Source organism: Podarcis melisellensis (assembly GCF_964234715.1).
Source record: "Podarcis melisellensis genome assembly, chromosome: 10".
Taxonomy (NCBI): Eukaryota; Metazoa; Chordata; class Lepidosauria; order Squamata; family Lacertidae; genus Podarcis; species Podarcis melisellensis.
In genome coordinates this window covers 60,755,849-60,771,344 of record NC_138542.1, presented here as the reverse complement: position 1 = coordinate 60,771,344, position 15,496 = coordinate 60,755,849, and the positions used below count along the sequence as shown (strand labels likewise).

Here is a 15,496-nt window from a genome sequence, read left to right as displayed (position 1 = left end):
CACGGGAGGGTTGTGTAACTTAAGTAAGTTCCCCCCTCTGATCTTGCAATCTGCAGACTAGTCTCCCTGCCCCAAGAAGAGTCTGAAAACAAATGACCCTGTTCTGGAAAGATCCCCTTCTTCCCTACAGACCACCCTAAGCGTTAGGGTCAACCACCTCCCTCAGAAGTTCAGGGTAATGAGAGGGCATTCTCCGTGGCAACTCCCAAGTTGTGAAACTCCCTACCACAGAGGTACATCTGGCTTCTTCACCACTCACCTTTGGGCAAATGCTGAAGACATGCCTCTTCACCCTGACCTTCGATGCCTGAGATGTGTGCTTTCAGTGCCCACCCTATTCCTGTGACTATACTCTGTTTTAACCATTTTTAATTACAAATTTTAAATTGTTGCAACCCACACTGGGACCTACTGAAGGTGGGTTAATAAATTTACCGTGTATATGACTATGTTTTTTTCCTTTAAAATAACATGAAAAATGTGGGGGCATCTTATACATGGAGGCCATCTTCCCCCATTTTCTTACATCAGAGTCCTGAAAAATAGGGGGTGTCTTATACATGGGGGCATCTTATAGACGGTAAAATACAATATTTATTAATAATAATTCTGAAGGCTTTGGTAGGCTTGCCCTTGTATGCTTCGTCAATGAGCAGCTACCTGTGCAACTGGAAGAATACGGTGTAACATTTATGTGCAATAGTGTCTGGAATAGCTGTTGGACACACATCAAGTCTGGTCAGCAATCGGATTTGCATAATGAAGGGTCTCATAATACCAGCTCTATTTTTATAGGCAAAGAAATTGCTTCAGTCTTTATGGTTGAAACTCTGGTAGAAGACACTCAAAACATTCTTTTCTCTTAAGGGATACGGTAGGCTAAGAAAATTCTGCTCCCTGTGTTTATTTCAGCGCTTGGTTACAAACACCTATTTGCATCAAAGTCTCCTTTACAACAAGGCTTGGCGTTGCTTTGCAATATCTTATTATTAAGGTAAATAATCTTCAAAGAACTCCCTGATTTGAATCTCTTATTCTTTGTGACATCCTATTTGCTGACTGCAGTTGGAGAAGTCGAGGGAACGAAAATAGCCCCCCAAATGCAAAGACTTCCCCCCCTTTTTTTGCTGTTGTCTTTATTATTTACGCTTCAAAAAGATACATCCCAAAATAGCATCTGTAGAAAATTACCATACGTACATGCCGTCAATAGAGTTGTTACACATTAACAAATCCTAAAGCTTGTATAAGTCATTCCAATCATTCTGAGGTTGAGACAGTGTGCGAAAGAGAAAGGAGGACAAAGATTATCTGTGGGCATTGAAAAAGATGTTCACAATACCCGGAATCAGCTACCGTATACTGTAATAATAATAAAAAAAAACCCACTCTATAGAATGCAGCAACCTTGCAGCTTATATTATGTTGACAGCATTGCCCAGAATGCTGACTGGTGCTCAAGGAATGATGACTGGAGTCAAACCTCTCCAAATGGGCAGCTGAATGGGCAAATTCTTTTTACCAATTTATAACCACTAGGACAACCTTTAGTGATGACCTCAAGGCGTAGATCTACACAGACGGAACTTATAAAATGGGTTTGATGTGCATCTATCAGCTTGGGCATAATGCGCTCGACAAACGTGGTCTTGAGCTCTGCTAGATGGTTGTAGCGAAGGAGTGATGTGGAGCATGGGGTGGAGGGCATGTGTTGTATCCATCGGGAACCCTGTTTGCCCACCAAGATCCGCAAGCAAAGAACATAAGAAGAACCTGCTGGATCAGGCCAATGGCCCATTCAGGGCAGCATCCTGTTCTCACAGAACCAAATGCTTGTGGGAAACCTGCAAGCAGGAGCTGAACACAAGAGCCTTCTCCCTGTGGTTTCAAGCAACTGGTATTCAGATCCATTGTTGCTTCCAAATCTCAAGACCTGTTACTGTGTGTAACAAGTGCCTGATTGTTTCTGTTGCTACATCTAATTTTACATATCATGCTTCACATTTGTACATTTGTGGCAGAGGCACTGCATTTAAGGCTCATCCACAGTCCCACTTGACCTGCTGCTTCTCCCCCAGGAGAAACTCTCTGTTTACTGCTGAACCGGAGCAAATATCAATAGGTTTGCCGTGGTAAACAGTGGGTTTTCTCGGGGAAAGAAGCAGGGCAAACAAAAAACCTCTCGCAACCATGCCAAGAAAGCATGGGACAAGCAAAAGTGTGGACAACTGAAAACATGAAATTATTTGCAAGTAGGAAAATGTGAATATTCTGCCATTATTTTGTAGAAGACCTGAGTAGGGCCTTCATCCTATCATGGTGAGCTATCCTATGATTTATGGAGGACTTACATTGTGGCTGTTGGCTCCTGGTAGTGCCTATATCTTCCCCTCTTCACCATGCCTGGTGTCCTCTAAATGCTTTGGGCTACAGCTCCCATCACCCTTAACCATTGGCTACACTTGCTGATGGGAGCTGTAGTTCAAAACATACCTGAATTAATTTCTGGGGAATCTGGAGCTGGAGGAACAAGACCACCACAAAAGTATGCCCATGACTGGGACAACTCAACTGTGTGAACAAACTTAAATATGGCCTTGCCGGACCAGACCAAGTATCCATCCATCCCCTGTTTCTGTTCCAATATTGGCCAACCAAAGTCATCTAGACTTTCAGAAGCGGGACATAACAATGCAAGCTATACTTACTTTCAGTTCCTAGCTTCTGATATTCCAAAGTAAATGCAGGTTTTTACATTTACATGTGAGCTCAGCTACCTTATGACCCCATACACATAAAAATTGGTGAACTAAAGCAATGATCGTGCAGCTGACGAGGCAATGGTCTGAACTTTGTTAGAGAGGGGGTGTGGTTCAGTGGTAGAGTACCTGCCTGCATGCAGAAGGTCTTGGGTTCAATCCCTGGCGTCTCCAACTAGCTAGAAATGACTCCCACAAGACCTTGGACAGCCACTGCTAGACAATGTATATGAGGGACCACATCGCCTAATATGAACTGACCCAAGCCCTGAGATCATCATCTTTGGCCCTTCTCGGTGTGCCTCCCCCATAAGAGGCCCAGAGAGTGGCAAACAAGAAAGGGCCTTTTCTGCAGTGGCTCCCCATTTGTGGAATGCTCTCCCCAGGGAGGCTCGCCTGGTGTCTTCATTACATGGGCACCAGGCAAAAACGTTCCTCTAATATTCTACAGCCTTTTAAATGTGTAGGGTTTCAGGCAAAGATATTTCCCCATTAACTGTTTTCTGCTTTTATCCTTTGTACTGGATATGCCAGGGGTTGAACATCAGACCTTCTCCATGTAAACCAGGATAGCAAGCACATTTCCCTGGAAGACTTATGAGTCTTCCCCTGTAATGTGCATCTGCAGGAAAGTGTATGGTTTTGTTCTCACATTAACTGAGCAAGGGTGGGGTGGGGAATAACCTCCTGTCCTCCAGTAGACTCAAACTCCCATGAGTCCCCTCCAGGACAGGACAGTGGTCACGGATGATGGGAATTGTGGTCCAACAATGTCAGGTGGATCACAAGTTCCCCAACCCTGCCCTAGAATATGCCCTGGGATGCTCTGTCATGCATTGGGGAGTTCTGTAGCAGGCAGGTTGCAGTGGCCGGGCGGGGGAGGTTGTCCCTAGGTAGAAGGTGTGGAAAGGATGCCCCCAAGGCAAAAATCTGAAAACTACCGTTGAATGGCTATTATGGTGGTAACGAGGGCAGGCTTCTTTTCTATGACAGATTCAGGCCATTCCACAGAAGCTGGAATACCATTGAAAAGGTCACAAACAAACCGACCCCAAAACCCAGACCCCTGCAGGGCTGCGGAAGGGGCACCAGGTAGGCAATGGTGTGGAAGAGTCGAGCCGCAGTAAATAGTCTGTAGTGAATCAAGGCTGTGGTTTCAGAAACGCCCGTGAAAGAATAGAAGAATGCAATGAAGAGGTATGGAATGATGTTCTCAAGGTCGTTGAGATGGAGTCTGGGGAAAGAAGGAAAGTATCAGTCAGCGTCAAAGGAGCTCTTCTGGCTGTTTGCTGCCAATCAAAGCAACTCCGTAGATGATGTGTAGCCAACATAGCGCCGTCCAGATGTTTCTGGTCCACAACAGTCATCATCCCTGATCACTGGTCAGGCTGCCTTCAGCTGATGGAAGCTGTAGCTCAACAACATCTGGAGGGCAGCATGTTGGGTACCTCAACATAAACCAATCACCAAATGCACCCATTTTTTGAGTGCAAGGATTTGCAGTGGAACTTTGCCGCTCCCCTTTCTGCATCTTCCCAAAATCTGCTTTGGGAAAGCCCCAGAATAGATTTAAGGGGTACACAGAGGGAGGTTCTGTGGAGCAAGTGTAAATCCCTGCACTGATGGATACAGAATACCCACAACAGATACAATGCACGCTACATCTTCAACGTATGTAAATTGTTACTTCATGCAACTTTTCCCTTCTTCTGAAGAGCAGGATAGAAAGCTTTCAAGTAAAACCAATAAAATAATCTTGTTTTCGTAAAAGTCCCCTCAGCTACCTTCGCACGCGCTCCACATATGGATCAGTCCTGAGAGCCTTTTTCCCAGCCTCTCCTTTACCCAATGCAGCCACATCTTCAGGGTTGGCGAATGCCTGTTCGAGGACATGAGGAATAAATGCATTATTGTTGTTGTTAGGTCCCGCAACATTTAGAACAACTTACAACCACAAAAATAGGGTGATCTTTGAGCTGCGCCCCCCTGCTCCAAAAAGAGGGGTCTGAGAAGCACCCCCTGGCCAGCCCCAAAGGCACCATTTGCCTGAGGAGCTTGTACCCAGGGCTTGTACCCAGGGCTTGTACCCAGGGCTTGTACCCAGGGCTGCTGCAACAAATAGCTGTGCAAGCCTTTGGGAGGCAGAGATGCAAGAGGGCATCATAAGAGGGAAGGAAGGAAAAAGGGACAGAGGTCAGTTTTGCCCGCAGCCCCCCTGACCATCATTCATGGCACCCCAGGGTTGAAAAACCACTGCTTTAAATGTATGGTGTGAACAGTGGCGTAGCGTGGGGGGTGCAGGGGGTGCCGGCCGCACCGGGCGCAACATCTGAGGGGGCGCGCTTGCACCCGCAGCTCTCTGCCCCTACCTGGCTCACTCACTCTCTCTCAGTTAGGGGGCGCAAATTACTTGCCTTGCCCCGGGTGCTGACAACCCACACTACGCCACTGGGTGTGAATGAACCATAAATAAAGATTTTGAGAGCTCTGTGTGCAGAATATCAGCCGGTTTCCAAGAAACAGTTCTGGATCCTGTGCCTCTGCAGAGAGCAACAGACCATCTTCCTCTCCGATCACATTAGTGGGTTTCCGCCTTTTGAAAAACACCATTGGGCTTTCCATTTCCAAACACATATATTTTCTCACCTGCTTCTTCATTCTCAAGTATCCTGTTAGAGGGCTCAACACCATCATTTTTATGATGACAATGACCGCATGAAAAGTGTAGGCCCTCAGCACGTCCATGTCTACTATTTCATTAAGTTTAGTCATTTTGGCCCGTATCCTCTCGAAACCTGGGGTGGAAATTGAGAGCGAGAATGTTATTTAACATTACATTCATGATGTGACATCAGCATTCCCGACATGTGGAACGAAGCGCAAGGGTACAAGTATGGGGTGGGTGTCAGCAGGGTAGGGCTTGCAGGCAAAATCTAGGGCCTCACTCAGCAGAATAGGAACAAGTGGGAAGCCATTGAATCATTGGTCCAGCTAGCTCAATACTCTCCACACTGGCAGCAAATCTCCAGGGCGTCAGGCAGGAGTCCTTTTCTAGCCCTACCTAGAGACAGATGGTACGTGGGACATTCTACATGCAGAGGAGATGCTCTACCGCTGAACTACAGCCCTTCTACTTTTACGGAATAAGGAGCATATCCAAACTAAGCAGGACTGCAGTTTGCAGTAAGTGAAGTCATTTTATCTTGTTAAAATAATTTATATACCACAATTTATCAGGAAATCGGCACTGAATGCTCTGTCTCTTAAGACCAGGGCCCTGCAGGATCTGATTTCTTTCCACAGGGCCTGTAAGACAGAGTTGTTCCGCCTGGCCTTTGGCTTGGAATCAACTTGATCCCCTCCCCCTCTTTCCTTTTTCCTTTCTCCTTCTGTGATGGAACTCTTGAGAGAATGTGAGACAGGAAGTATGAGTACGTTTGGAAGTTAGTTTCACTGCTGTATGTGACGCAGTTCTGTACTGGTGTTAAAAGAGCACAGACGTACTGATGGAGTCTCTGTATTATAAGACTGTAAATAAAGTAGTTTATTTATTAAAAGACACCTGCTTCTTGGGAGAAAAGCAATGACAAACCTAGACAGCATCTTAAAAAGTAGAGACATCACCTTGCCAACAAAGGTCTATATAGTAAAAGCTATGGTTTTCCCAGTTGTGATGTATGGAAGCGAGAGCTGAACCATAAAGAAGGCTGATTGCCGAAGAATTGATGCTTTTGAATTATGGTGCTGGAGGAAACTCTTGAGAGTCCCATGGACTGCAAGAAGATCAAACCTATCCATTCTGAAGGAAATCAGCCCTGAGTGCTCACTGGAAGGACAGATCCTGAAACTGAGGCTCCAATACTTCATGAGTCACCTCATGAGAAGAGAAGACTCCCTGGAAAAGACCCTGATGTTGGGAAAGATGGAGGGCACCAGGAGAAGGGGACGACAGAGGACAAGATGGTTGGATAGTGTTCTTGAAGCTACCAGCATGAGTTTGACCAAAGGGAGCCTGGCGTGCTCTGGTCCATGGGGACACAAAGAGTCGGACACGACTAAACGACTAAACAACAACAACAAATAAAGTAGTTTAGAACTACTGATTGAGTCTTTCTTCTGCTATGATAAGCCAGAAGACTAGCGTGCTCTTCTCAGGAGAAAGGGGTTGCTTATTACTGGTCTCCCTGGACTGAGGGAGATTTATGGCCAGAGAGGACCACCGGAGAGACACCCCAAATACCTGGGAAGTTGGCAGCCTTCCCGGGCGTGTTTCCAACAGCTATGTCCTCCTTTAGCAGCAAATCCATGACTGGTTTGAGGCCAGCATAAAGGACACAGAGCCTGCTATTGTCACATAGCGTAAGGCTCTTGTGAGCGAAAAGATACTTGCTACACTGAGAAAGGTGAAGAGTGATGCCCGGTGGATTGCCAGACGATGTGCCAATGACTACTGCCTAAAGCTGTGTCTATTGCATCCAACTCATTGCTAACAGTGGCAATACTCGCAGAATGGTTGCAAAAGCCTTTGGGATAAATAGGTACCGCTCCAGCAGGAAGGTAAACAGCCTTTCCATGCGCTGCTCTGGTTTCAGTGTTCCATTGCACCAGAAGCAGCTTAGTCATGCTGCCCACATGACCCAGAAAAACTGTCTGCGGACAAACGCCAGCTCCCTTGATCTGTAAAGCGAGATGAGCACCGCAACCCCAGAGTCGTTTGCGACTGGACTTAACTGTCAGGGGTCCTTTACCTTTACCTTAAAAGCAGCGCAGCAGTGACTCTCATAAAGGGACCCTGCATTTCTGGATTTGCCACTGCACTACTGCTTGAAGGACTTTGCTCAGTCCCTGGCTGGGTCTGATGTTTCCCATCCTTGAAATAAACATTCCAATACACAATATACTCTCAGGTTTAGAGTTCCCTGCCCCTCCTCTTCTCCCCTTTCTGTAAGGTGGGAAATGGATGCTTGGAAGGGAGGAAAGTGTGCAGGCAGGAATAAACTGCCTGGAGCTCTGGTAATCAAAACCCAGCTTAGATTGATCCTTGAGAGAGAACTTAAAACAACAGGTTTTACCACATTGCAATGGCAAAGCAGAAGAAGAATGAACTTTGAGGTGAACAACTGAGCCACTGGCGTGGGCGTGGGGAGTAACCTTTGTGTTTCAGGTTTTTGGCATGAATGCTTTGGAGAGATCACACCTCCTGGGATAATGTTGCACCAGAAACAAGGTGAAAGATCAAAGTCTGTGCCCAAGACTGCAATGACTATGCTATATGCTAGTGTGCATTGCAAACCAGTGAGAAACCAGGGCAGTTTCCCACTGCATTTCCCCATGCTGTATTTGACCACATAGGAATGTGCTTCTGTGCAGTTACTTGCATAGCACATCCTTGCAAATGCACCTGTTCATTCACTAATGGCCACAGTGGCCGAGGCAGCCTTTCAGACTAGCAAAAAAACTTTTTTAATCTGCCAGTTTCTCCAAGCAACTGCAGGGGAGTTGCACTGGCAGCAGTTCCAGAAGGAGTGAGGCACGGGGGAGGATAGGCCAAATAATTTGCATTTAGTTGGGCTTGATTGAAGTGTGCTTATAAAAATAAGTGCAATTCACTCAATCCTACTCGCATCGAAAAGTGGAGAGATTTCTCCTTCTCCCCCCTCCCCCCTCCTGCAAATATATCTGAAATAGACACAAAAAAGATTAACTGCATTTGCTGTTCAAAGCAATTCGTTTTGAAAGAAAGTAATGAGTCCTTAAGCACTTCATAAGTCAATCATTTGCTACTATGCAGAGATGTGGATTATTATATTTTAATAACCAATGGCAGGCATCTTGAATATATCCACATTTTTTAAATAAAAAACAACAACACCCACTACCTGGTCTACAGACATTTCAAGCGGGAGAACCTGTCTTATCTTATCAGTGCCAAGAGGGAAAGTTTAGTAAAGGAACTTGAAGAACCAGAAACATTTGGCAGTTGATAAAATTAGCCCCTCTGTTTCCAATGTACATATGTGAGTGTCATCACTTAGGTAGCTAGGGATGGCTGGGGCCCATAGAGGCTGGTAGGGTGAAAGGCAGGGAGGCTGACAGTAGGGGGAGCCAGAGCCACCGACAGGCAGAGCCAACTGATTCTAGAACTCTATGCCAAGTTCTACAGGCATTAAGGATCAGGAATCCAACAGCCCCTGGGCTGGCTGTAAGTAAGAAGGCAGGCAGGTAGGAGCAGGAGAGGCTGTGGTCCACTTGCCCTGATAGATCAGCTTCTACTCTTTGTAGCCAACATGGCACCAGGCAGGCAGACTAGGGACATGTCCGCAGCCTTGGGGAAAACCAAGGTTTACAAAACATGTGATGGAAGGAGGCAACCCTAACATGGAATGGAAGGTAAAAACAGCCCCAGGAAAGAATATGCACAGTGACTACAGGATTCTGAGATTTTTGGTAGGGGTGAGGGAGGATGAAAAGCAGGGCGAGAGCAGGGTACAATATCCTGGAGGAGTGCATGTCCATCTTGCTGGAACATTGAGGAGGTGTACACCACGCTGCAACATTATGTTGCAGTTCCCCCTTGCAGATAGAAAATCAGAGCAGAAAATAAATAAATGCCTGCAGATGCTGAAGAAATTACCTGCTTGAATCTTTGCTTTCTAGAACCCCACAGGGAAACACAGAGGAGCAGCGGCTCCTCTTGTTCAAGAAGGCTAATTTTCATTGGTGGAAAACCTGTGTCAGTGAGGCAAGGGGAAGTTCACATGACTAAAGGCTCCTCCTCCCAGAATTAAAAACTCGCCTGCACTAGCAAGCCACATTTTCCCTGCTGATTTTTCTATGTGCAGGGATTATATATATATATATATATATATATATATGCAGGTTTTGGTGTCCTCGGGTGTCTTCCCGTGTAAAAGTTGGGGTGTCTAGGCGACGTTTCGACGAGGTCTCACTCGTCATCTTCAGGCTGGTGCTTTCGGCTTCTTGTTACTGGAACAGAGCAGGATCTCAGTGTTTGAGTTCCTATAAATACTGTTGAGGGGGTGTGGTGTATAGCCTCCAATGTTCTGGGCAGAGAGGAAGTTCCCAGGCTAGTGTGCCTTTTCTTCTTTTGTTCCTTAATTACTTGAGGGATATCTTGAGTGATTTCTTGAGTGATATCCTGAGTACTACTTAGGTGGGTCATTAGGTGTGGATTAGTTGCTAAAGTCTTTGTGTCTTGACCTCTTGAACTTTGTGAAGAGTTTTTCTGAGAAGATGGCTGTACTGCACTTAGTTGTGCTCTGGCTTGGCTTCGTGTATAGGGGCGAGCTGTGGTTTTGTGGCCTGTGTCAGCCAGATCTGTGTAGGGATTGCAGGGGGGTGCAGCATCCGGAGGTGCCACCATGGTTTGGCTACTGGATGGTGTCTGTAATTTATCTGTGGAGAGGGTCTGGGTTTGGGTCTGGTGTGGTTGATTGGTGATGGCGTTCTGTGTGCCTCTGGATCTGGTGTCAGTTTTTGTGGGGAGGGCTAATTTCCAGATGTCTGGCAAGCGGGATGTGTCGTCACGCTTGTTCATGTTGTGAGGGTGTTTCTCTATCTCGATGGCTTCCATGATTATTCTCTTGTGGTGATGTTCCATGTTAAAGAGCAATTTGGAATCTGCAAAATTAATTTCATGTCCTTCCAGCACCAGCCTGAAGATGACGAGTGAGACCTCGTCGAAACGTCGCCTAGACACCCCAACTTTTACACGGGAAGACACCCGAGGACACCAAAACCTGCATTCCTGTACCCGTGAAAATCTACGAAAGCATATATATATATATATATATAAAATCTACGAAAGCATATATATATATATATATATATATATGCACCAGATCCAGAGGCACACAGAACGCTATCACCAATCAACCGCACCAGACCCAAACCCAGACCCTCTCCACAGATAAATTACAGACACCATCCAGTAGCCAAACCATGGTGGCACCTCCGGATGCTGCACCCCCCTGCAATCCCTACACAGATCTGGCTGACACAGGCCACAAAACCACAGCTCGCCCCTATACACGAAGCCAAGCCAGAGCACAACTAAGTGCAGTACAGCCATCTTCTCAGAAAAACCCTTCACAAAGTTCAAGAGGTCAAGACACAAAGACTTTAGCAACTAATCCACACCTAATGACCCACCTAAGTGGTACTCAGGATATCACTCAAGAAATCACTCAAGATATCCCTCAAGTAATTAAGGAACAAAAGAAGAAAAGGCACACTAGCCTGGGAACTTCCTCTCTGCCCAGAACATTGGAGGCTATACACCACACCCCCTCAACAGTATTTATAGGAACTCAAACACTGAGATCCTGCTCTGTTCCAGTAACAAGAAGCCGAAAGCACCAGCCTGAAGATGACGAGTGAGACCTCGTCGAAACGTCGCCTAGACACCCCAACTTTTACACGGGAAGACACCCGAGGACACCAAAACCTGCATTCCTGTACCCGTGAAAATCTACGAAAGCATATATATATATATATATATATATCAGGGGGGGCGGCCGCACCAGGCGCAACATCTGGGGGTTAGGGTTAGGGTGCACAAATCCACGGGTTAGGGGGCACAAATCCACGGGTTAGGGGGCGCAAATTACTTGCCTTGCCCCGGGTGCTGACATCCCACGCTACGCCACTGTATATATCTGTATCACAGAGCATTCAGTCATGTGACTTGCAGTCTGGCATTTTCCCTCTCACATAGTGGTTTGCCTTCTCAGTAAAACCAGGGCCTGTGTTCCTCTGGCTTCAGGTAAATCCTATACTTAAAATAATAAATCTATAATATCACTCTTCAAAAACTGGGAAGTTAAGATGGGCAACTGCATTAACTAAATAAATTAGGAAAGCCCAGAAATAAATTGTGCAACTGGAGACCTAGAAATGCTTTAGTGGCTCCACTAGCACCTATTCACATGCTCTCTAGCTCACCAACCTCTCCCCTACTTCTTGGTCTAGCAAACCATAAGGTGATATTTTCCTCGAGAGAGTGAGCATGCTAAGTTTGGCAATGTAGAAAATGTAGGAGGTGAGGCCAATGAGATGATTTTAGATTTCATTCCAAGATCCCAAAAGGGCCTGAACATTTCCAGTATGTATTGCACCTGCCCTGTGAAATGCTACAGACATCAGCTCAGGAGAAGGCCACAGTGAGTTCTGTGGGACTTACTCCCAGGCAAGCATTTGTCTGTCTCTCTACCCGTCTATTTATCCGGTTACAACTTCAGTCTCCCCACCTCCAACTTCCCACACTGGTCTGTGAACCAGAAAGCCTTTGTCAGAAGTTGCACAAGCAAAACACAGAAAGCGAAAGCCCAGCCACGCACACTGTGCTCTTTTGTTGTTGTTGTTCCTGCAAAAAGCTTTTACTGCAAGGGAAAACGCTCTGCAAAGCGTTAAAGCCAACGCACCTTTGTCTTTTTCCGGATCCACACAACACCACCGTTTTGGGGAAGCAAGATTCTCCTGCTGCTGTTTTAATCTCTCTCCAACAGACACAGCTCCCTGCGTTTTCTGCCCACTTCACTCTCCTCCCTCAACCCTCCCCTAATGGAGTCACCCAGCTTCTTCTGCTCTGCAGATTGCCTCACACACCCTCCAGCCCCAACGAGCTCCTTCCCTGGCCCTCCCACTTGGCTGTTGTACAGCTTTTTCTAACTCACACGCACAGTCCCTTGCAATGTGCTCATTAGCCTTTGCTCTGCTTTTCTCTGCCTCCCTACTGCCCAAGGCCTCGTGCTTCGATTGCACTCCCCCCACCGCCGCAATCCTTGAACCAAAATGTGGTGAAACTAACCAGAATGCAGAAATGGTCGTCAGGTGCTTTTGAATGTGTGCAGAGGACCTGCGTACACACCATACATTTAAAGCACATGGTGAAGAATCCTAGGATGTGGAGTTTGTCAAGGGTCCTGGAAGAGCACCTCCGCAAAGGGTAAACTACAGGTCCCAGGATTCTTTCGGAGAAGCCATGTGCTTTGTGCGCCACTTTCCTGCTTAAACAGGGCATCTTAGAGGAAAATAACACAGGCAGCAATCATTTTTAGGCACATGCAATTGATGGGCAGAAAATTTGAGGTTTCTTGTCTTCTAGGCAGGGAAATGAAGATCTCCCAGGTGAGATGTTGGGGAAAGAAAGGAAAGCTCTCCCAGGTGAGAGCTGAGAGGATCCATCACTTTCTGTGCATGACAAGTGTTGTTGTTGTTTAGTTGTTTAGTCGTGTCCGACTCTTCATGACCCCATGGACCAGAGCACGCCAGGCACTCCTGTCTTCCACTGCCTCCCACAGTTTGGTCAAACTCATGCTGGTAGCTTCGAGAACACTATCCAACCATCTCATCCTCTGTCGCCCCCTTCTCCTTGTGCCCTCCATCTTTCCCAACATCAGGGTCTTTTCCAGGGTGTCTTCTCTTCTAATGAGGTGGCCAAAGTATTGGAGCTTCGGCTTCAGGATTTGTCCTTGTAGTAAGCACTCAGGGCTGATTTCCTTCAGAATGGAGAAGTTTGATCTTCTTGCAGTCCACGGGACTCTCAAGAGTCTCCTCCAGCACCAGAATTCAAAAGCATCAATTTCTTCGGCCATCAGCCTTCTTAATGGTCCAGCTCTCACTTCCATACATCACTGCTGGGAAAACCATAGCTTTAACTATATGGACCTTTGTTGGCAAGGTGATGTCTCTGCTTTTTAAGATGCTGTCTAGGTTTGTCTTCGCTTTTCTCCCAAGAAGCAGGTGTCGTTTAATTTCGTGACTGCTGTCACCATCTGCAGTGATCATGGAGCCCAAGAAAGTAAAATCTCTCACTGCCTCCATTTCTTCCCCTTCGCAGGAAGTACCTTTGAGAGAGGACTCTGTGTTTCTTTACTCTTTCTCCATTTTTGTTTTTATTTAGATTAGTTTCTTATTGCATTATAGAAAAGCTTTAATACGGCGGGAGGGGGGGGTGGAAAGAAAAACAGCCATTGTATTTTGGGGGGCATTTGGTTTGTCTGTCTGTTTTGTAGTGGAGGACGAATGTTTGGCTAGCAAATTTCCTGTATAGCCAAAGGGGCCAACCCCACACAGGGCTAACTCACAAAAACAGTGGGCAAGTTAGGAGGGTGGGTTAAACACGATGGTATATCATGGCAAGAGTCTTGCTAGCACAAGGATGGAAGAATGAGGAAATCCCAATGAAAGAACAGTGGCAAGAAAAATTGATGAGCTATTGAGAACTGGCTAAATTGACATACAAACTGCGGGTCAAGGACAACTGTGACTTTAAGGAACTTTTTACAAATTATCTAAAAAGACAACAAAATGAACTGGACTCCTTGGCAGGTTTTGAATAAACATACACAAATTTATTGGTTGATAACATGATAGATAGACAACGCAAGGATATCTATAATTTTATAACATGCAGAGAATAATATGTGCAGAGAAATCAGAGAGAGGAGCTATGGGAAGTCCCTGGTGGGGGTGGAAGGGGGGTGGGGAAAAGGGGGGAAATAATGTATGTGATTATATGATTTGATAGTTTGTTATGTTGAAATTGCTTAATAAAAATATTTATATATAAATAAACAGGATGGTATATCACATTTTGTTTATTTATTTTTTGCATTTATACCCCGCCTTTTCTTCCAACAAGCTCAAAGTGCTCTACATAGTTCTCCCCCTGCTCATTTAATTCCCACAACGACCCTTTGAGGTTCATTCGGCTGAGAGGCACTGACAGACCCAGTGAGCTTCAAGGCCAAGTGAGGATTTGAACCCTGCTCTCCCACATCTGACACTCTAACCGCCACACCACGCTGGCAGCGTGTCACACAAATGTGACACAAAAAAAGGTTCTCACGATGCCTGTTTCTGCATCAAATGGCAGATTCTGTACTTTCTGAGCTCATACATGAAATTTACATTCAAATGCCCAGACTTTTCCAAATGATGGTTGAAGAATTTCCACCTTACGCTTCCTTTTAGAAGTTAAGCAGCGACGCACGCTGCTTAGCCAGTGGTTAGAAACTCTTCTGGCATAAATGAAAATTAAGACAAGCAATTGGGGGACGATAGTTGCTCTCAAGGGGCTCGTTCTTGAAGCCTCGACTGCAGTGAATATGCCTCCTGGCTTTAATGGGAAGTCCAGAACGCAGCCTCAGCACCACCCAGCACCATCCAGTTAAGTGAAGGAGATCTCCAAGGATTACAGACCCCAAGCGCTACGCATGGAGATTCTCCATGGTCCTTAGGTAGGACTACGAACAAACACGTAAAGTTAGGTCTGTGCTTTTCAAACGACTGTTTAGCGATGTATGTGAACAAACTGGGATATTAGTAGTGGTAGTATAATATTATGAAAGAATTTTATGTAACCAATATAAACAGGTGCCAAAATGTCTTGGACCAGCTCTGGAAACATGTTTTGACCCTCAAGCTTTCTTCAGTGGTTTGTTTTTCACACACACACACAGAGAGAGAGAGAGAAAGAGAGAAAGAGAGAGAGAGATTTTGACACAAATATAAAATATGGATTCACAGTACAACCTACAATTTAAAACTGTGTGTGTGTGAGAGAGAGAGAGAGAAAGAGAGACACACACAAAGAGAGAGAATAAAGCAACTACACCAAATAATAATAGTACTTATCTGGCTTCAGAGTGCTATATATGCATATTTTTCAGCCACAACAGGCACTCTAAAGCTACAGACTGCCCTCTCAGCCG

The 15,496-nt window shown here is 45.8% G+C and overlaps 1 protein-coding gene across 2 annotated transcripts; it reads right to left on the bottom strand.

The window, feature by feature from the left end:
- Positions 1 to 888: 888 nt before the first annotated feature.
- On the bottom strand, positions 889 to 12,393 carry MGST1 (microsomal glutathione S-transferase 1). Of its 2 annotated transcripts, XR_014172164.1 has the most exons (5): positions 12,203 to 12,393; positions 5,406 to 5,554; positions 4,544 to 4,638; positions 2,582 to 3,993; positions 889 to 2,505 (listed from the first exon to the last, which is right to left on the bottom strand). XR_014172164.1 is itself a non-coding variant. In XM_081927519.1 (4 exons), exons 2-4 carry the CDS (start codon positions 5,529 to 5,531, stop codon positions 3,744 to 3,746), a joined length of 471 nt encoding a protein of 156 aa, XP_081783645.1. In that variant the 5' UTR covers positions 5,532 to 5,554; positions 12,203 to 12,393; the 3' UTR covers positions 889 to 3,743. The 2 variants fall into 2 exon arrangements, 1 of the variants encoding a protein (XP_081783645.1); XM_081927519.1 differs by having other exon boundaries at positions 889 to 3,993.
- Positions 12,394 to 15,496: the final 3,103 nt, after the last annotated feature.

Bases quoted from the DNA above. Each gene is read 5' to 3' on its own strand.
- MGST1 (XM_081927519.1), bottom strand. From the start codon at position 5,531: ATGACTAAACTTAATGAAATAGTAGACATGGACGTGCTGAGGGCCTAC. The intron at 4,639-5,405 runs GTGAGAAAATAT...GTCCTCGAACAG, and splicing joins ACTTGAGAATGAAGAAGCAG to GCATTCGCCAACCCTGAAGA. The intron at 3,994-4,543 runs GTAGCTGAGGGG...TTCTTTCCCCAG, and splicing joins TATGTGGAGCGCGTGCGAAG to ACTCCATCTCAACGACCTTG.